Below are 22,008 nucleotides of genomic sequence, written 5' to 3'. Positions count from 1 at the left end.
GGTCTGATAAAGGACCATGAATGATGCTTTGCCATATAATCATATAGTGGACTTGATGCTCCCCCATCCACAAACTCTGACAGTGGCATCCAGTTCTATCCAGGAGGAGCATTCATTTTGACATCAAAGTAACATAGAATTCCTATATGAAAATAGCTGTTTGACAGTGCTTGAGAATACACATAAATACATACAGGTTCATACAAAACTTGCTTCACAGAATCCTGCTTATTATTAGGAGACAAAAGTTGATAGTTTGGGGATCACTGGTTTAGGGAATATAAAATAGCTCCTCTGATGTCTGTGAATTCTCAACTACCTTTCAGATGCATCACTGATGCAAATATAGCATGATTACTATCGCTAAGGGACAAATGAATATGTATTTTCTGTTTAGGGAAGGGCTGGAGTGTTTAAGTAGCCACATTGAAAACTGAGACATTGAAAAGAGTATGGTAGAAAAGAGAAATTATCTTACAAGTATAAAGATACAACAAAACTTGGACTGTTGCCCTAAATACTTCATTAGGATCTCTTTATTCAAGTGAAAATGTCAGCTTTTGTATTAAACTATTAGAGCCAACAAAAGCATATGATTCTGCCCACAGTCTACAACCAAAGTCACAGAGTAGTGAGATTACTGTACTGAAAATATATAGAAAGAATTCCTTTATTCACTTTCATTTTAATCAAAGGCAAACACCTTGCTCTCTAGATACTGTTTTCACATTATTTATGACTCTCCAGTAGCAAGAAGTCATGCAATTCGATATATTGTTTTGTGTTTATTGATGTCAGTGCAGCCAAGCTGGAAGAATACATTCAGAATTTGGAGTCCTTGTCTCTCAAATCAACCAACCAGACTCTGACTATACCCTCAGCATTGCTAACAGACTCTATGGGAAAAAAGCAATGGCATTCCATCAGGTAAGCATGTCTAGCACCCCTAAATTTCACACTATAAAATCAGTTAAGATTGAAAAGTGTTGCATGACATTTGTCTCTAAGAGGTCGATCTTGAATTGACTTAGAGTTTCAGAGAATGGTTTTACTAGAAATTTAGAATTGTGAAATGTCATAAAAATTGCTTATTATTACAAAATTCCTAAAAGCCAAAGATGAAGTACAAAACAAAATTGGTAAGAATTATCCCTTGTGGACAGGAAGAAAAATTAAATATATCTTTTCCTATCTTCTTCAAAGGACTTAATGGCAGACTATCAAGAAACAGTTGAAAGAACACTGAATTAGGAGCTAAGAGCTCTGTATTTTATTTCCACTTAGACATACAACTCTGGGCAGTAATTTCTATCTTTAAAATGAGAAGATTAACCTAAATTTTTTCTAGCTCCAAATTTTTAGCAGTATTCATGTCCTTTCCCCAAAATATTACAAGATGTAGTTTTATCGAGTGTTCACTATGTACCTGTTACTTTATTTAACACATTACAGATAGTATCTTATACAGTCCTTACATTGTGCTATGATAGAGATACAAAATTGCCACTAATTCTGCAGACTGTGAAGCAAATTCTAAAAAGTCAAGATGATAAGGCATAGAGATAATTAAATGGCAACACCTAGATTTGGCCTCTACCTAAATCCATCTTCCTGTGTTTAATTGTTGGATCATCCTCATAACTGAGGTGAAATACTAGCATTAGTGATGTAACTTTTGACTAATATTGATTAAATATCAGCTAGGACAATTAGAATGAACCCTTGGATTTCCATTTTTCTCCCTCAGCCCTGTAGGGTGGGCTGAATCTTAGATGTGACATATTTCTAATAGAATTTGTATATGTTAGGGTGGGCAAACCACCCCGATACTGTAGACATTTCAGGAACATTTTCTTCTACTTCCCCAGAAGCATATAGGAAATGTTTCATGGAGATTGCCTTTAAAATGATAGGGATTAATGATCGTGGTCCTTTGAGTTTGAATGATTTTTCTTGCCGCTTTGCCTCCTCAAAACAGTGATGCAGACATAGTAGACATAAATGTTAATTTAAAATGATAATGATTGCATCAGTTCCTGGAGCAAGGAGCTCCTCATTACTATGATGAAGGTTGTAGTGAACTATATCATGAGACTGACTTTATTATACCAGGATTCTGCCTGGAAAAGCTACCATCTTATGGGCTATGGAGAATTTCTAAAGGATGTTCCAGCCACCACTGTACCCAGCTGAGGACAAAAATCATCCTGACTTAAGAGTATGGTCTCAAGGTCTATCCATTTACCTAGAAATGATACTCTTAAGTGAACTAGATCAGACACACATGTTTAAATATCCCATTGTTTCCCTGGTGTGAGAAACTGAAAGGGTAACTAAGGACTAAAATGTATAATAGATATTGAGAAATAGGAAGACAATGTTTAAATGGGAAGGGAACAAGGGAGGTGAGAGGGGGAAAGGAAGAAAGGGAAAAGATAATAAAAGGAAAAATGGTAACAAAGCTTTTTTAAATAAGGAGGGAAGAGAGATTGAAGGGATGGGATTTGGGGGAAAAGAATCAAGGTGTATCAGGTGCAGGTACAAATTCTCTATGATGAATGTGATCTCTCTCTCTCTCTCTCTCTCTCTATATATATATATATATATAAAACCAATAAAATTAATTTTAAAAAGTCATTCTGATACCACTGAGCTATTAGTTAAGCTTTGCTTTTCTTCAACCTTGGATTTAGACACAAAAGAACCTAGTGAGGCAATTGAAAAGCCAGATCCCAGGCAGCCACTTGCACACCTACCATACTTCTAAGTTTTGAATCATGTGTCCTGAGTGCTCAAGAATGAAACCATGGGCAACTTCATTTGGGTCCATGAAGACTTTGGCTACTGCCTTGCAAATGAGGAAATAGAAGTTCCTGATTTTAGGAATCAAGAGATATGAATTATAATCAGTGATGGCTCAAGGAGCCTACATACACTGGGTTTGTGAGTGGAAATTTGGGAAATGGAGACAGCTAGGTTCTTGACACTGAGTTGGTACACTACTTTCAATTGGATAATATGCTATGGGTGAAAATAGTGAATATCTTAAAATATTTTTGTGGTTTCTGTATAAATTTTTAAAAAGTCAATTATCTACATCAGATATCATTGTTAATTTTACTTATGAGGAAGGTGATACACACGCTATTCTGGTTATCAGATTTGTTTGGATTTTTTATGTGCATTTATTTTGTCTATAATGTGTCTATAATGTGAGAGGAGTAACTTGTTTTTTTTGCTTTGAAGGGGAAAGAATAGGAACAGAGTGAAAAGGTACTCATTATATTGTCATTTTAGATCCAAGAAAGCCAGTTATGACAGAAGTGACAACCAAACATATTAACGTTATTGGGTGGAAAAGGTTTCAGATGTTGTCAAATTTATTTTTTATTAAAAACAAACAGATTTTTCTTCCTTTCAAACTTGTATACATGAACTCTTTTGTCTGTATATTAGAATTTCAGAATATATTGAGCTGTAAGATTTTTGTTTTCTTTACATTATTTTTATATTGTTAAATTGTCCTTTCTTTTGCAGCAGTTTTTAAGCTGTTCTGAGAAACTTTACCAGGCCAGACTACAAACTGTTGACTTTGCACAATCTACAGAAGAAACAAGGAAAATTATTAATGCTTGGGTTGAAAAGAAAACTAATGGTAAGGATAAGGCAAATAAGTGTCTACAAGGTGTGTTGTTATGATAAGCTTTCTGAGTTGATATGCTAATAAGGAAGCTGAGTAAAGTCCAAAACCTGAGATAGACCAACAATGAAGGAATTGGGGCTGTATTTTGAAATATTACTTACAATCTTTTGTCCTAAGTAATCTATGATCTGTGACTCTGAGAGTGAGAATGAACACTATTTCTACTTTGTAGAAATATTGTAAATTGTACCATTAAATTTAATTAAAACTAAATGTACCTTTCACAATTTAAAAGCTCCTATACATTGTTAAATATTTCTTCTTTAAAATGGCACTTTAAATATTCCATACAAAGGTATGTTCATTTCTTTAAAGATATTTAGGTAAGGAAATACTTAAAGATATATGCACAAGTAGAGAGAATATACCGTGAGTTTTGTTTACCCATGACTCAACTGCAGAGATCACTGATAGCCTGCCTTACTGGCCTATACTCTCACCCTATTCCCAACACCTCTTTCAGATTATTTTTTTAAAGTTATACCTATGTTATTTCTTTTTGTTATTCATTAAGTTTATTGGTACATTTTAGGTATACAATGTGATGACACTCATTATTGAGAATTTGTATCTTTACATGATATATCTTGGTTCTTATTTTTTCCCCATTCCCTTTCAACCCCTCCACTCCTCCCTATTTACAAAGACTTTCTTTCTGTTTTTTCCTTTCTTCATAAGCAAATCCCAGATATCATCACTTTCCTTATATATGTTTCATTTTGTTTCTCTCATAAATGTAGACTTTTTAAGTATGAACACTATTATATTTACATAATTGAAAATAATCATTTAATGTTAGAAAGATTCAATGAACTTTCATGTTTTCCCAGTTGCCTGTTTTGGTTTGAATCAGGATGTAGACAACATTTATGCATCACAGCCTGTCAGTGTGTCCCTTGAATAGTGACATTTTTTTTCAAAATTAATGTGGAAATACACATGTTTTTAGAAAAGTAAATTCTTGTTTTAAAATATTCTATAAATTATCACAAAGTGAATATATTCATTATCACCACTGAGATCAGAAAAATAAAACCTTCATTCCTAAGTAGAGGCACTGAGAGGCCACACTGACATCCCCTCCTGGAAACTAACACCCCTTCTCCCAAGTGCTAAGACTTCTTTCATTTAAATTCTCAAATATATGTTCCTCTTGTCTTAAAATTTCATCTTACTGGAGTCATAAAGCATGTGTTAAATTATTTTTAGGTCAATATTATGTTTATGAGATTCGTGTGGTTACATGTTGCCTGACTTGTTCATTTTCATCAATATATGCTTTGTTTTCTGAATATCCCCAGTCTATTTACTTTAACAAACATTTGGAATATTTTTAGGTTGGGTCAATTATATATACTGTGATACACTGATGAACATTTTGATACACATCTTTTGGTATAAATATGTATGCAGTTCTATTGGATATATGCCTAAAAATGAAGTTGCTGTTTGTAAGGTATATACATTCAATTATAGTTGATGCCAAGCATTTTTATTAAGTGGCTGCATCAATTTATATGCCCAAGCAATAAGGAGATTTTCATTTGATATTCATCCTTGCCAACATGTGTTATTGTCAGTCTTGTTAAATTTAGCCATTGTAGTCATTTCCATTTATATTTCCCTTAGAAATTTTATGGTTGAACACTTTTCCATATGCCTCACATCCTCTTTTATGAAGTGGCTGTTAATCTCTTACCCATCTGTAAGGATGCTGTACCTGTTTTTTTCCCTTATAACATATAAGAGATCTTTGCACATATAGAATACATATGCTTCAAGTAACTTCTACCATTGTCATTTCCCTCTCTTAATGCTGCCTTTGATGAATACAAGTTCCTAATTTCCAAGCAATAAATTTATCAATATTTTCCTTTATAGTCAGTGTCCTTATGTATTTTCAAAGAAATATTTGCCTACTTCTACTTGATAAAATATTTTCAAATTTTACCTCCTATAAGCTTCATTATTTAATTATAATTAAGATTTATTTTGAATTCATTTCATTCCACATGATCATCTAATTGACATAGCATACTATTTAATAGAGGATACTTTCACCACTATACTGCAATGTAAACTTTATTATAAATTAGATGACTATTTGTGACTTTGTACTTGAGCTTTCTATTCTGTTCCATTTGTCTATTTGTTTATTTTCATGACAATGCTACAATTATAGTAGCTTTTTAAGAAGCTCTGATAGCTGAAGTGGAAGTCATCCAACACTGACCATTTTCTGGAGCTGCTTTGGCTATTCTCTATCTTTGCATTTCAAGGTATATTTTAAAATTAGTTTGTGGTCTTTGATCTTCCATATCAATTAAAGTTTTAATTGGAATTTCATTGAGTCTATGGATTTCAAGAGAAAATATCTTCAACTTCTCATTCATGACTATAGCATTTATCTCTATTTATTTAGTCTTTTAAATTTTCTTTCAATACCATTTATTGATTGATCAATTGACTGACTCATTTCTTCTTGGTGATATTGAACCCAGGGCCACTGTGCTGAGCTATATCCCTAGCAATTTTCATTTTGAGACAGTCTTGCTAAATCTCTCAGTTTCCCAGATTAACTTCAAACTTACGATCTTCCTGCAACATCCTCCCAGAGTTCTGGGATTATAGGTATGCACCACTGTGTTCAGCTCTTCTAACAATATTTTACATATCTCTATGCTAAAGTTTTGCATATTTTGATAACTTCTTTCTAGGAATGTGAGGTGTTTCTTGAGTTCTATCTAGTATCTATTATCATCTCATCTGAAAAATTCCTTTTTATACCATCATCAATATTTTTGCACAGCTACCTCATCCCACAATACACACAATCTCAAGATGAAAAAATCAGCAAAAAAGTCAACAGGGATATCTTAAGATTTTTTTTTTGCAGTTCTTTTTGTCCTAAAGGTAGATTCACAAGATGTGTATAAACTGTTATGTACCTCCTTGTGCCACTAGTTTCTGTGTTTTGGAAGTTAGGCAATGATTCTCTAATGTAGGACATAATTTAATGTATTAAATAATAAATGAAAATTAGGATTAAATTACATCAAATTACTAAATCAAAGTGAATTGGATTTGTAGAGACCTTGTCAATTATATAAAATATGTCTCTGAGCATAAAAACCATGTATATGTATCCCATTATATCACTTAACAGCAGTGAGCTTTTAGTTTATTATTTAAATTAATTTTATGGGTACATTTTAGGTATACAACATAATGACATTAATCATTGGAAATTTGTACCTTTACATAATGTATCTTGGTTCTTTTTTTCCCTATTCCCCTGTCCTCCTTCAACCCCTCCACCCCTCCCTATTTACAAAGACTTTGTTTCCATTGTTTTACTTTTCTCATATTAACTCAACTCCCTTCTTTCCTTTCCCCAATCCCTCCAACTTCCTCTTCCCCTTTAGACATTTTCTTCCTATTTTACATTATCAGTTATACACTTTGATTCTTATTTACACTTTCAGCTTCTCACAACAGAGAAACTATTCGGTATTTACACATGTGTTTCCTATTTATTTCACTTGAGAGTATCACCTCAATGTGCATCCATTTAGCTATAAATGTCTTTGATTTCTCAATCTTCATGGCTGAGTAGTGCTCATTTTATAAAAAAAAACCCATATTTTCTTTATCCAGTCTCCAGTTGATGGGCAATTGGGTTGTTTCCAAGTTTTAGCTATTACAAACTATGGCACTATGAATATGGGTGCACATGTATCACTGTGGTATGATTCTTTTAATTCTTTGTGGATGATACCCAGCAGGGGAATAGCTGGGTCAAATGCGACTTCTAGTCCTAGTTCTTTGAGGTATCTCCATACTGATTTTCACAGTGGTTGCACCAGTCTACACTCCCACCAGCAGTGGAGCAGGGTTGGTCTTTTCCCACAGCCCTGCCAGCATTTGATTGGTTGATTTCATGATAACAGCTATTCTTTCTGGGGTGAGGTGGAATCTCAATGTTGTTTTCATCTGAATTTCTCAAATGATCAGTGATGTTGAACATTTTTTCTTATGTTTATTTGCTATTTCTACTTGTTTGTGTGAGAAATGTCTGTTCATTTCAGATGCCCCTTTTTGGATTGGGTCTTTAAATTTGGGAGGTCTGATTTTTTTAAGTTCTTTATATATTCGTGATAATAGACCTCTGTCTGAGGAACTATTGGTGAAAATTTTTTCCTACATTGTGGGTTGTCTCTTCACACTGTTGGTGGTTTCTCTTGCTGTGCATAAACTTTTTAATAAGAAGAGATCCCACTTGTTGATTGTTTGTGCTAGTTCACATGCAACTGAAGTTTTGTTCATAAAATCTTTTCCTACACCAATGTTTTTGAAAGTTTTACCTAACCTCTCTTCTAGCCAGTTTAGTGTTTCTATTTTAATATTTAGATTTTTAATCCATTTCTACTTTAGTTTAGTGCATGGCGAGAGCTACAGGTCTAGTTTTAATCTTTGGCAGGTTGAAGCACAATTTTTCCAACACAGTTTATTAAAAAGGCTATCTTTCCTCCAGTGAGGGTGTTTGGCTCCTTTATAGAAAATGCGGTGGCTGAGTGTGTCTGGAGTTGTTTCTGCATCTTCTAATATGTTCCACTGATCCTTGGGTTTGTCTCTTTTCCAGTACTAAGCTGTTTTTATCACAGTATCTTTGTAGTAGACTTTTGAGTTGGGGATTATGATACCCCCTACCTTGTCTTTGTTGTCTAGATTTGCTTTTGCTATTCTAGGTCTCTTCTTGTTCAAGATGAAATTTTGGATTGTTTTCTCAAGTTCTGTGAAGTATTCTGCTGGAATTTCAATTTGGATTGCTTTGAATCTCTATAGCAGTTTTGGAAGTATGGCCATTTTCACTATATTTGTTCTTCCTACCCAGAAACAAGGGATAGTTTTCCATTTTCTGATATCCTCTTTGATCTCTTTTTTCAGAGTGCTATAGTTTTCAAAGTAGAGGTCTTTGATTTCTTTCATTAGGTTGATTTCTAGGTATTTCATTTTTTTGGATGCTATTGTGAAGGTAGTTGTTCCTCTAGTACCTCTCTCAGTGAGTCTGTTGTTCATGTATAGGAAAGCTATTGATTTTTGTGTGTTGACTTTGTATCCAGCTACTCTACTGAATTTGGTTATTAAGTCTAGAAGACTCTTGGTGAGTTCTTGGGGTCTTCTATATAGAGTATTATGTCATCTGCAAATAGTGACAATTTAACTTCTTCATTTCCTTTCATTTATTCCTTTTATTTCTTTCTCTTGTTTAATTTGTGTGGCTAATGTTTGAAAACTATATTGAACAGGAGTGGTCATAGTGGACATCCTTGTCTTGTTCCTGATTTTAATGTGAAGGATTTCAGTTTTTGACCATTTAGTCCTTCTTTGTCTCTCTTAATTAGTGTTGATTTGAAATTCATTGGTTCAGCAAATAGGATAGCTACTCCTGCTGTTTTTTTTGGGTTCCTGTCACATGTAATTTTGTCTTCTACCTTTTAACTGTCTTTTTGAATTAAGTATGTTTCTTGTATGGAGCACATTGTTGGATCTTGCTCCTTGACCCAATCTACCAGTCATTAATGAATTGAGGCCATTAACATTGATGATTATAACTGATATGTATTGATTTATCCTTGTCATGACTTTTTCTTTTTGTTGCATTCTCCCACTTTTCATTTAATTTCTTTTTTTTTCCCATTAAATTTATTGGTACATTTTAGGTATACAATACAGTTACATTCATCATTGGGATCTTGTACCATTACATGAGTCTCTTGGTTCTTATCTTCTTTCCCCTTTCCTTGCCCTCCCTTCACCCCCTCCACCCTTCCCTATTTGCAAAGAACTTGTTTCCATTTCTTTTCCTCTTCTCATATTTTTTCCTTTCCCTTTTTTCCCTTCCCCTACCCATCCCAATTCTCCTGCTCTTTTAGACCTTTTCTTTCTGTTACACAATATCAGTTATACATTTTTAAAATTACAATATTAAGATCTAGGAGACATTACCATGGATTTTACAGAATTTAAAAGGATATAGAAAGCATATTACAAAAATCTTTTTTGAAATAAATTTGACAACTTCTAAGAAGTAACTTAGAAGACAAATTAATGAAACTAACTCTGGAGGAAATATAAAATTTGAATAGCACCTATTAAAGAAAGTATATTCCTAGCTTGAAAACCTACCTATATGACAACAGCTGGCTCATAAACATTTTAACTGATACATTATATCAAACAGTTAAAGCAGAAAAAAAGAAGGAACAATTCACCCCTCATTTTAGGAACTCAACATTGTGCTAATCCTACAAGTGGATAAAGATAATAGAAGAAAAAAGTATGAACATAGATAGAAATTTGTTTAACAAAACAAACTATTAGAAGTCAGACCTGGCAGTATGGAGAAAGTGGTTTTGTTATAGGGATGGCAGGGTTGGTTCAGCATTGGAAGATCCACCTCCAAAAGTCATCATTTTAACAGAGGAAAGGAAAAAGGCATATGATCCTGTCACTAGTTGGAGAAAGAGTATTGGACTAAATTCTACAGCTGTTCATGGTAAAAGCTATCAGGAGACTAGAAGTAGAACAGAACCTTCTCAACAGATCACAGACATGTACTCCATACTTCCAACAAAAACTCCTTCTATGAATGGAGATGATACAATGCTTTTTCCCTAAAGTGGAGAACAAGGGCATATATGCCTATTATTCATCTGTCCATTAGACTTTGAAACATAGGTCTAAACCAAAATAGTCTGGCAATAAAATGACACAACTAGGATAGGATTGGCACGGCAGAAGGAAAATCTTTATATGTGGATGAAATGATCATCTACAGAGAAAATACTAAGAAATCTCTAGAAGCCCCTAGACCTTGTACTTGAATTTAGCAGGATTAGAAAATACAAGGCATATTTAAAAATTCAGGTCTGTGTATACTTGGTATAAATGAAGAACTGGATATTGAAATTTTAAAGTTATGTAGGAGTACAAAGGACCCAGAAAAGCAAAAAACAAAAACAAAAACAGTGTTGGAAGACATTTAGCACCCAATTTTAAGATTTCTTCTAAAGGTACAGTAATCAAGGCAGTGTTGGTGGAAGGAAAGACATATAGATCATTGGAATAAAACAGAGAATCTAGAAACAGAACCACACATATATGTTCCACTGAGTTTTGAAAGATTATTTAACATTACCATTTTATAGAATATAAACTCAATTCAAGAGCCGAGGAAGAAATAGTGTCTTCAACAAATGGCACTAGAACACCTGGTATCCGTATATAAAAAATTAACCTCAACCCTTTTTTTCCATACATGAAAATAACTTGAAAGGATCTATGAACCTAAACATGAAAGCCTAAAAGCATAAAACTTTAAGAAGAAATTATAAGGGAAAATGTTTATGAATTCAGGGTAAGCAAGAACTACCTAGGATACAGAAAAAATGATGTATAAAAGAAAAAAATTGATACATGAGATTCCATCAAAATTTAGAACTTTAAATGACATCGTTAAAATGAAAAGTAGCCCTTAAACAGACCATATTTACAATGCATATAACCTATGACCAGAATACATAAAGAATTCTTAGAGCTCATTAATAGACAACCCAATTAACATGTAGACATAAGAAGATGATGAATAGCCAGTATAGCACAAGGAATGGTGTGCAACTCTAGAATCAGAAAAATACTAATCAGTACAATAATAAGATTGAATTATACACTCATTAGGGAGATGAAGTCAAAAGTTTTAAAAGCCTTGTCATGACTTTTTCTTTTTGGTGGATTCTCCCCCTTTGCATTTAATTCATCACACCCAATGGATTCATTCTGCTGGGTTTCCTGGGGTTGTGATCCTCATTGTCCTTTCCTAGGGTATTGTCTAAAATTTTTTGGAGTGCCGGTTTGGTATTCATGAAGTTTCTGAGGTGCTCTTTAGCATCAAAGTATCTTATTTCTCCATCCATTTTGAAAGATAGTTTTGCAGGGTACATCAATGTGGGTTGGAGGCTGTTTGTCTTTAGGGCTTGTAATATATCACTCCAAGCTCTTCTTGCCTTGAGGGTTTGCATTGAGAAGTCTGCTGTGATTCTGATGGACTTTCCTTTGTATGTGATTCATTTATTTTCTCTCACTGCTTGTAGAATTCTATTCTTCTGTTGGATTTCTGGAATCCTAACTATTATATGCCTATGTGTAGCCTTTTTTTGTTTAAGACTAGCTGGAGTCCTATATGCCTCACTTATCTGTATGTCAAGTTATTTTCCCCTGCTTGGGAAGTTTTCTGCCATCACTTCTGTGAACAGTTTTTTTATGTCATCTGCACTCTCTCCTCTTTCTTCATTGACTCCAATCAGTCTTATGTTATTCTTCTTTGCATTGTCTAGCAGCTGCTGGATTGATTTCTCATGTTCCCTTACAATTTTAAAGCAATTTTTCTTTTCCTCCTCACTAATTGCAATTTTATCTTCCATATCTGAAATTCTATCCTCTCATTGGTTCATTCTGCTCCTCAGACTTTCGATGGAGTTTTTAATCTCTTGGAAATCTGTTTGTATCTGTTTTATGGATTCCATTTGTTTCCTATGTTGGGATTCCATAATATTCCTCAGATCCTCTATATTTTTATCTGTGTCCTCTCTAGATTTATTAATCATGTCTTGCACCATGAGCAAAATCTTTGCTGTTATCTGAGTAATTATTTCTGATTTCATTTTTCCCAGATCCTCTTTTGCTGCCAGTTCAGAGAGTCCAGGTGGTTGAGTAACAGATTGTTCCATTTTGTTTCCCTTTGTGGTTGCTGTAGGTGATGTGGAAGTCTGTTTTTGAGGCTTGTGTACGTGTCTTCTCATTTCCACAGGGCGGGGGTTGGGGGGGGTGCTTCTGGCACCCACACGGCTCACCTTCTCTTCCCTAGGAGCTTGGGATGGCAGCAGGGGAGTTTCCTTCCGGGTGCTGGGACCAGCTCAGCTTCTCTGCCCTAGGAGCTTGGGATGGTGGTGGGGAAGCTTCCTTCTGGGTGCTGGGACTCGCTGAGCTTCTCTGTCCTAGGAGCCTGGGATGGAGGCAGGGAGCTTCCTTCTGTCTTCATTTAATTTCTTGTTGTGCCTGATGGATTCATTCTGCTGGTCTTCCTGGGATTGTGATCTTCATTGTCTTTTCCTAGGATATTGTTTAACAATTTTTGGAGTGGTAGTTTGGTATTCATGAAGTTCCTCAGGTGTTCATTGTCATGAAAGTATCTTATTTCTCCATCAATTTTGAAAGATAGTTTTGCAGGGTACATCAATCTGGGTTAGAGGTTGTTTTCCTTTAGCCTTTGAAATACTTCACTCCAGGCTTTTCTTGCCTTGAGAGTTTGTTTTGAGAAGTCTGCTGTGATGCTGATGGGCTTTCCTTTGTATGTGGTTTGTTTCTATTCTCTAACAGCTTGTAGAATTCTATTCTTCTGTTTGGTTTTTGGAATCTTAACTATTATATACCTAGGTGTAGATTTTTTTTTTTTTTGATCACAGCTAGTTGGAGTCCTATGTGCCTCAGTTATCTGAATGTTAAGTTTTTTTCCCCTGCTTGGGAAGTTTTCTACCATTACTTCTGTGAACAGCTTTTTTAATGTTGTTTGCATTATCTCCTGTTTCTTCACTGACTCAGATCAGTTTTATGTTATTTTTCCTTGCATCATCTAGCAGTTGCTGGATTGATTTCTCATGGTCTCTTACTGTTTTTTAGAAATCTTTCTTTTTCAGGTCACTAATTGCCATCCTGTTGTCTATATCTGATATTCTGTTCTCACATGCCTCATTCTGCTGCATAAACTATTAGTGGAGTTTTTAATCACCTGGATATCTGTTTGCATCTATTTTATGGATTCCATTTTTTTCCTATGCTGGGATTCCACCATGTTCTTCAGCTCCTTTATTTTTTTATCTGTGTCTGCTCTAGAGTTATTAATCATTTCTTGCACTATGGAAACAATCTCTGTTTTTATGTGAGAAAATGTTTCTGATTTTATTTTTTCCAGATCATCTTTCATTGCCAGTTCAGGGAATCCAAGTGGTTGAGTATCAGATTGTTCCATTTCATTTCTCCTTGGGGTTGCCTTAGGTGATCTGTAAGTCTGGTTTTGAGTCTTACTTATGTGTCTTCTCATTTCAATAGATGTAGCCTGCAGAGCCTTTGTTGAGGCAAATTTTCAATTGCCCAGTTGTCTTCAATTCTCAGGAAGCAACTGAGAGGCCTTTTCTCTGCTGCTCACCACTGCACCAATTCCTGGGTTCAAAATGGTGGCTTTCCGTATCCCTGCTCTGCCCTCTTGTCTGGGCTGGGTTCTGGCTGGGACCTGTGCACACTTGGAATGGTATCCGGGCCTGCCTCTGGCTGGGGGCCTACCCCCTTGCATAGCTATTGCCTGGGTGCCCTTGGATGTGGTCTGCATGCAGTTACCAATGATATCTGGGCAGAACTCTGGCTGTTACTTGCTCACCTGTGTAGCCCTATTCAGGTCAGAGCCCTGGCTGGGTTCCATGTGCCCCCACACAGCTCTGATCCATGCAGGCTTTTCTCAGGGATCTGCAAGCACTTACCAATGGAATCTAGCAGTGAGCTTTTAATAGTACTTTATTGACTGATGAACTGATAGATCTTATTCAAGTTTAGTAGCAGCTGATCAGATTAAAATTCATATATATTCAACTCTTTTTATTAAGTCAGAAATGCTTAGAAATATTTATTCATTTTTAAGTCTTTTAATTTACTTAGCACCATGTTAAAATGTGCTTTGTGTCATGTGGCAACTCTGACCAATTGGTAGTGGTTGGTTGGGAACCTTGTTCTGAGGAAGAGTCTGAGGCTTAATCTTAGTTTCCCTGGAAAGGCCTATAATTGAGATGCTAACTTCACAAAGGTAGAGAATTTTGTCTGCTTAGTTGAGTGTTGCAGTTTCAACTTACTGTTACACTACCTAGAAAGGTAGTTGGCACATACAAATCATTTAAACATTTTTAGCAATGAATGAACAGTAAATAGTATTGTCTCTCAGTAGTATGCATTAGGAATATAATGTTGTGGATTTATTTAGAATAGTTATTATTAGTTCACCATACATTTATATATTTACTTATCCATTCATTCAGAAATATAGTTTGAGACCTAAATTTAATATAGTTTGAGACCTAAAATGAATATTTTTATCAAATGCTAGTTATTATTAGGTCCAGAAATTCAGTGAAAAATAAACATATCATTAAACTTAGAATTTTGTGTTCCAGATATCTCTATGCTTTATATCATATGACAGATTATATTGCAAAAAGTTTGGGTAAATTTCAGTGCACTGAAATGTACCAAGATGGCTGAGTGTTATTTATAAAGCCAATAACTCTTGGTATCTTTTTTATTAATTCTTCATTGTTAGATGCTCATTTACTTCAAGTGCTGTAGTATATTTATGATACACTAATTCTAGTACATTGCAAGGATGAGTGAATCTTTTAAAGTACTTAACCAGTTTGCAAGTTGAGAGGTGTTGGTAAGTACAAAGACCGATAGTTAATATGGGCCACAAGAAATCATTAAAGAATTTTCTATATAAATCATAACATATAGTAATACATTGGATAAATCTAGGTATGAGACAATTTGATTCATTGCTAATATAACAGCTATGCCCTGTCTATTATCTTCTGAAGAGAAATAATATAGCACTTAATATTCATTGAAATAAAATCCTTTGACAGGGAGCCCTGTGTGGCAGGGAGACGAAGGAGGTCTTCCGACATCTCAATTTACAACTTGTCTTAAGAAGTGTATCTAAATTTCTTTTTTATTATTAGACTCTCTGTTATCATTAAGTTCAGAGCCAACTTTGTTTTGTTTTAATGCAGGAAAAATCACAAACCTCTTTGGAAAGGGCACCATTGACCCTTCCTCTGTAATGGTCCTGGTGAATGCCATATATTTCAAAGGACAATGGCAAAATAAATTTCAGGAAAGTGAGACAGTTAAATCCCCTTTTCAACTAAGTGAGGTAAGTACTTCATTTTCATACTGATGACACATTTTGGAGAATACAATAATCATTAAAGGATAATTTAGAATATTTAGTGAAAACATTGTTCTAAGTTACCCTCGGTTCCTTTAACTGTGTTTTCTATGAATTCTTGTTTTTCCCTTATTAAGTGACAGTAAGTAGCCTTTCTCACAAGACACATAACCAGAGCCTATGTATACTAAGATTCTCTGACAGAGAAGAAATCTGTTGCTTTCCTAGTATTTAATCTGTGCCTTTTTTCTAAATTTCTGTGGTATTTTTTTTTAGCATCATAGGAAAACTATCTGTGTTGTTTTTCTTCTGGAGTGTCTAATTGGATTAACAAAGAAAATGACCCTGTGATTTTATCTTCCCACATAAATCATTGTAATTACAAACTCTGGCTTTGACTTTGGTAGAATTACTATACATGTATATTTTTGTAATTATTCAACTTTTAATTTTGACTTGTTTTAGAATGAAAATATTGATAACATGTACAAAAGAAAGTAATAAAAGGAAATGTTTTATAATTTATATTTCACTCATGCCTTTAGTGTTAATACAGATATTTCTGTTATACAAGAAAATCAATATACTGTATATACGTAGGCCCTTGTACATGTCTCTGTACTATCTAATGACAGTCTTTTCTTTTAATAGGGTAGAAGTGTAATTGTGGAAATGATGTACCAAATTGGAACATTTAAGTTAGCCATCATAAAGAAGCCACAGATGCAAGTTCTTGAGCTGCCTTATGTTAATAACAAACTGAGTATGATTATTCTGCTGCCAGTGGGCACAGCTCATCTAGGACAGGTAATAATACAAGAATGCCAGCATGAAGCTAAAGCATGTCTAACTCACACACACATTTTCTGTGCCCTTGATGTCTGTATGGCAGCCACTGATTTATAACCTAGGCTTTGTAGCATTGGCACAGGAGCTGTGAGAAGAAGAGAACACGGTCCTTGCCCCTCAGGATAGTGTATGTGGGTAGGACAGCCCATTCTCACATTGTACAATACATATCAGTCCTTTGGCATTTGGGAGACTTCTTTCTATGGTAAGGAAGTTATAAGCCTGTTTGAGCTCCTGGTCCACAGTAACCTGATTAAGACAATCAAGGACAGTGTTCTGACTGAATTGTAACACACTTTCATGGGCTGATCATTGTTCATATCATGGTTTTGTGAAAGAAATGAGCACCACAATCATGAAGAAGATGTCATAGTGGTGGCAGGAATTTGAGTCCAACTCCCTTTTCCTGGCTACATCCAAAGTTTCGTAGCACACAGAGGCCTTGGAGTGGCTACACCACCTCCCCAACTTAGCTAGGACCTCACAAAGCTCAGAGAATAACAAACTATTTCTTAGGAAAACTGCAGAGCCCCTGGGAGCCTGCAAAAACTGAAACTCATACAGATAAGATTGCCACAGTTTTGGGTTTCTAAATCCACCAGCTTCTAAGTCAGCAGGAACTGGCTTAGCGGTAAAAGCAGTGAGGCTCAGTTGGGTGGGGGAGCATAGGCAAGCCTTCCTGAGAGAGTTGGGTTGGATATGTGCATTTTGATTAAGAAGTAAGATTGTGCCCATCATAAAGACAGAACTATAGTCAGAGAATCATGATCGTGCCCATGAGAACAGATGTGCTTATATATGAGGCCAATTCTTGGGGATTAGGCCCTGGGGACTTGTGGTCAGCTAGGATAGAAGTGGAACAAGGGGAACTGACATCTCAAAAGCAAAATTTGTGATTGCATGGTTCAGATATGAGCTCCAAGAAAAAATTCATCCAGGAAGCAGGGGCAATAAAGAGAGAAAAATCAGTATAATACCTGAAGGAATCAAGTGCACAGTGAGAAGTTTAATGATGAAATATAGATAAGAAGTAGACAATAGAGAAGGGAAGTTATGACTTAGCATTTTTTTTTCCTCAGAGAGGATGTGAGCATTCTTAAAAATAGAAAAGAAAGTCATGAACTTGAACCATTACCATTGAGAATTATAAAACAAATGCTTTGGGCTGGGCATTTAGCTCAGTGGTTTCGCTGCCTGCTGCGCAAGCACAAGGACCCACGTTCAATCCCCGGTATCAAAAAAACCAAAAAACAAAAAACCCCCACAAATTCATTTTTGAAGAACCCATGTGTTTGACTCTTTGGGACTCATCTGTGTTTCATCTTTCAGATAGAGAAACAGCTGAATGTGAGGACATTTCAGGAGTGGACCAACTCTTCTAACATGATGGAAAGAGAAGTGGAAGTACATATTCCCCGTTTCAAACTTGAAATTAAGTATGAGTTAAATTCTCTGCTAAAATCCCTAGGGATGACAAATGTCTTCAATCCAGCCAAAGCTGATTTCTCTGGAATGTCACCAGACAAAGGGCTGTATTTATCAAAAGTTATCCACAAATCCTTTGTGGATGTCAACGAAGAGGGCACTGAGGCAGCGGCAGCCACTGGGGACAATATTGCTGTAAAAAGACTCCCCATCAGAGATCGGTTCATGGCAAACCATCCTTTCCTGTTCTTTATAAGGGACACTTGTACCAGTATGCTTCTCTTCGCTGGCAAGCTCACCTCTCCATAAAGAGAGGGAGGTGAGGAACACCAGGGAGGTAGACGTAGGGGCAGATAAATGACCATAGATCATAGTGAACATACCTCTGTGCCTCAGTTTGTTCATCTGTAAAATAGGTCACTTCCAACTCATTGCATAATCTGGCTTTCTTATCTTTGGGTCCTCGTGTGAGTGCTGTCTGGGTAATATGATTGAATTAATGAGAAATGTTTTAAAGGGTTAATTTCTCTTGCGTTTTATACATTAGAGAGATTGTGAGTAAGTGGCTTCTTTTTCTTCAAAAAACAGCTTAAGGACTTCTACTTTGGTTGGATTTTTAAATATTATAATTTGCTTTGCATGCTTATATATATAATATTGTAAATCTTGGTTCAAAATTCTGTATTGACTAATAAATGGATAAAATGTCTTAACCTTTTTGAAAACTACATAATACACTCAGAAACTAAGTAATTTATGAAGGAAGATTTTGAATAAGGACAACTCAAATTCAGTGAGCATATTATTGAAATTTGGGCCAAATCTGTATTACGTATATTTAAATTTAATACTACTCTTCTTTTTTAAAAAAAATTCATAAGAGTTCAGAATAGCAAAAACAAAACAAAAACAAAAGCATTGGGGTGGGATGGGAAGGGACTTGCCTTAGTCACCTTCTTGTCACTGAGACAGAATATGTGATAGTTGGAACTTAAAGGAGGAGAGTTTTATTTTGGCTCACTGCTGTAGAGGTTTAAAGTCCATAAGCCCCAAGGCAGGACACCATGGCACAGGGGAATAGCACAAGAGAAGCTTCTTAAGGCCTAGCAGACAGAAAGCAGAGAACATCAAGGAAGGAGCTGGGGAGGTGGATAAGCCTTCTAGGCCACACACCCAGTGAGCCGTCTCTTCTGACTAGACCCTACCTCCTAGCAACATGTCAGCTACAAGTTCCCACAATCTAATCACCTTTTGAAAGCCAGCCTATGAGCATTTGAAGCTCTTGAGGTCATTAAGATATAAACCATAATAGAGCAGGAGGCTTCCAAGGGGCTGGAGTCTTCATCTTGCACCTCTTCATAGTGTGGAGGCAGGAACTTGTATGGACACTGCCAGTGACCAGCAGTATATAACCTGGAGAATACCGAACTAATACAGCGACCATAGAAGCTCCTACTGATTTATATAACTCCATATACCTATGTCTATATATCTCCATATATATCCCTGTTTCTAGGCAGTATTTCCATGTATATGTGTGGATATATATCCGCCCTTATTGTAGTGGCAAAGTGCTAGCCCGTATATATAGCTCCAGTGTTGTAGCTCCAGTGCTTATAACTCTAGAGTCTAGAGCTCAGTGCAGGTAGTCCAGGAGAATGGAAGACACACCCAGAAGTCTCGGAGGCAAAGTGTGCAGCTTTATTCAGGCCCTTGACTGACCGGTGGGTCAGTCTGGGACTTCTTCAAACACTGAGCCAGAGCTGGGTTGTCATACCCTTAGGGAAGGGGCAGGTTACAGGAACTAGGGTTTTAATATCATTTCATTGGTTAGAAAGTTACACATTTCAATGTTTTATTTACGTACAGGTCCAGGAACCTTATTGGTTACAGAGTTTCACATATAGTGGGTTCATTGGTTAACACCATGCACTGAGTTTCACCTTACTTGCATATGGCAGGAAGGCAGGAAAAACTGTTTAAGAACAAAGTTCTTACTGTTATTACAAAACTGTTTAAAACAGTTTTAAAACAAAATAGTTCTTACAAAACTGTTTAAGAACAAAGGAAATTCCTAAGTTGTTTGAGGGAGCTGGGGCCAGGCAGGCCCAGGCATGTTAAAAGAATTGGAGGGAAGTCATCTTTCTCTGTTAACAACTCCAGCTTTAGCTACAGAGAAATTTATTTCCTTTTCAATATATCTCCACATATATGTTTCACTATATAGCTCTATCTATGTATCCATACATGTATAAATTTGTATGTATATATCTGCCCACATATCTGTATTTCCATATATATCCATGCATATATCTGTCCATATATATCTCCATATATATATCTCCATATACACATGTGTATCTGCCCATATTTATATTTGTACATCCGTGTCTCCTTATATGTGTATATATATATATAAATATATGTGTGTGTATATATATATATATATATATATATATATGGCTAGAGTTGGAAAGGGAGAGAGATTTAAAGGAGGTGGCTCTTGCAGTCTTGCAGCAGGGTCTGAAAGGCCTTCAGAAAGCAGAATTCTCTCTTAGAAGACCTCCTTCAATTTTCCCTTGAGGCATTCAAGTGGTTATATGAAGTCCACTCACACAATGGAGGATAATCTGCTTTGCTCAGTGTGCTGACTTGAATGTTAATCTTGTTTAAAATACAGCTTCACAGCAATGTCCAGACTGGTGTGTAAGCAAACAACCAGGTACTATGACCTCAGCAAGCTGACTCAAAAAATTAATCTTCACAGTCACAAGCACTGGGGGCAGGGAGGTGAATACAGGCCATTTTCACTCTGTCGGAGCTAACAAAACATGTGCTTTTAGCAGTGTAAATAATACAATTCACTGGCTGAGTTCATGGAATTTAATCACCAAAGAAGCCTTGTTTTTGTTTCTCATTAACCCTATAAAATTACTACTGGGAGGTCCTTCCCTAGTACCAGCATGGAAACTCTGGCTGTTCACAGGTCCCACTTACACTGTAGCAAGTCTGTGATTGTTTCATGTTACAGACTCCATTCAGTACTCAAACATGTTTAGGCCCAGATAGAAGTTCAAGCTCTCACTGTTTCAGGAGTACTGTGGATTCAACATTGTTAACCTCCCCTAGGAGCTCCTAAGAAGTGCTGTCTCTGGTTCCACCCCAGTCCTGCAGCTTAACTCAAGATCCTCAGATGAACTGTGTGTGCGCTACAGTTGGAGAAGCCTTGTAAACCTGATTTATTAGTAGGGCTCTTCCCTCCTCCCAGTGAGAGTAGGGACTGAGAAGCCTGGGGTCTGGGGGAGGGTGATCTTCCTCTGTGCTGCCAGTGCTCACCCACTTGCTATTTCTGCACTTCTGAATTTCTTCCCTCACCACTCTCTATCTCTCTATCTATCTCTCTATCTCTATCTCTATCTTTTTCTGCAGAAGTTTGAGCCCAGGGCCTCTCCATGCCAACCACTTGCTCTACTCTGGAGTTGCTAGTTACTTCTTTTTTTTGTTTTTTTAATGAGTTACTTCTAAAGAGGGAGCAGGAGACACTAAGAGGAAAGGACAGTTCTGCTGATTCACAAGCTATCATACTCTGAGTAGCCATTTTGCTGGCAGACACTGTGCTATGTTCTCTGGATCGAGGGCCCTCTGCTCCCTCATATAGACTAACAGCTGGCCCAAGTAATACATCCCACAGCCCTCATAATTTAGTTCCTTTGTCTTTCTAGCAAAAATTCTTCTCTCCTGTGGAGGTTTATTGAATTTCTTGGAGTTGTTCATTAATACTATCCATCAGATTTAGACAATGCACAGAGATTCTTTCTTCAAATATATATTGTTTTCTTCAAACATGTTACTGGCAATAGAACCTGATCCAATAAAGTTTCGTTTGGGGGTGTGGTTTGGGTGGACTAGAGTAGTTCTTACTACAGGATAGTAGTCAGCAGCTACAGCCTGAGATCCAAGTCCAGCCCAGTGCCTCTGGGTA

At 36.1% G+C, this 22,008-nt stretch overlaps 1 protein-coding gene across 2 annotated transcripts in view; it reads left to right on the top strand.

The window, feature by feature from the left end:
* Positions 1 to 18,739, top strand: part of Serpinb11 (serpin family B member 11) — a 33,544-nt gene extending 14,805 nt beyond the window's left edge. The window contains exons 4-8 of one of the 2 annotated variants that reach the window (XM_004858455.3): positions 799 to 927; positions 3,538 to 3,655; positions 15,595 to 15,737; positions 16,404 to 16,559; positions 17,931 to 18,739. In XM_004858455.3, coding sequence (XP_004858512.1) covers positions 799 to 927; positions 3,538 to 3,655; positions 15,595 to 15,737; positions 16,404 to 16,559; positions 17,931 to 18,335 — 951 coding nt within the window. In that variant the 3' untranslated portion in view covers positions 18,336 to 18,739. The remainder of the gene's footprint in view (positions 1 to 798; positions 928 to 3,537; positions 3,656 to 15,594; positions 15,738 to 16,403; positions 16,560 to 17,930) is intronic. The other variant, XM_087191612.1, reaches the window with a different exon arrangement.
* The last annotated feature ends 3,269 nt before the right edge of the window (positions 18,740 to 22,008 follow it).

This window comes from Heterocephalus glaber, unplaced genomic scaffold, assembly GCF_053883595.1.
Source record: "Heterocephalus glaber isolate CG9 unplaced genomic scaffold, H.glaber_assembly_v1.0 deba00000331, whole genome shotgun sequence".
NCBI classification, from domain to species: Eukaryota; Metazoa; Chordata; class Mammalia; order Rodentia; family Bathyergidae; genus Heterocephalus; species Heterocephalus glaber.
The sequence above is the reverse complement of the archived record's forward strand: the minus strand, read 5'-3'. Positions and strand labels throughout refer to the sequence as shown.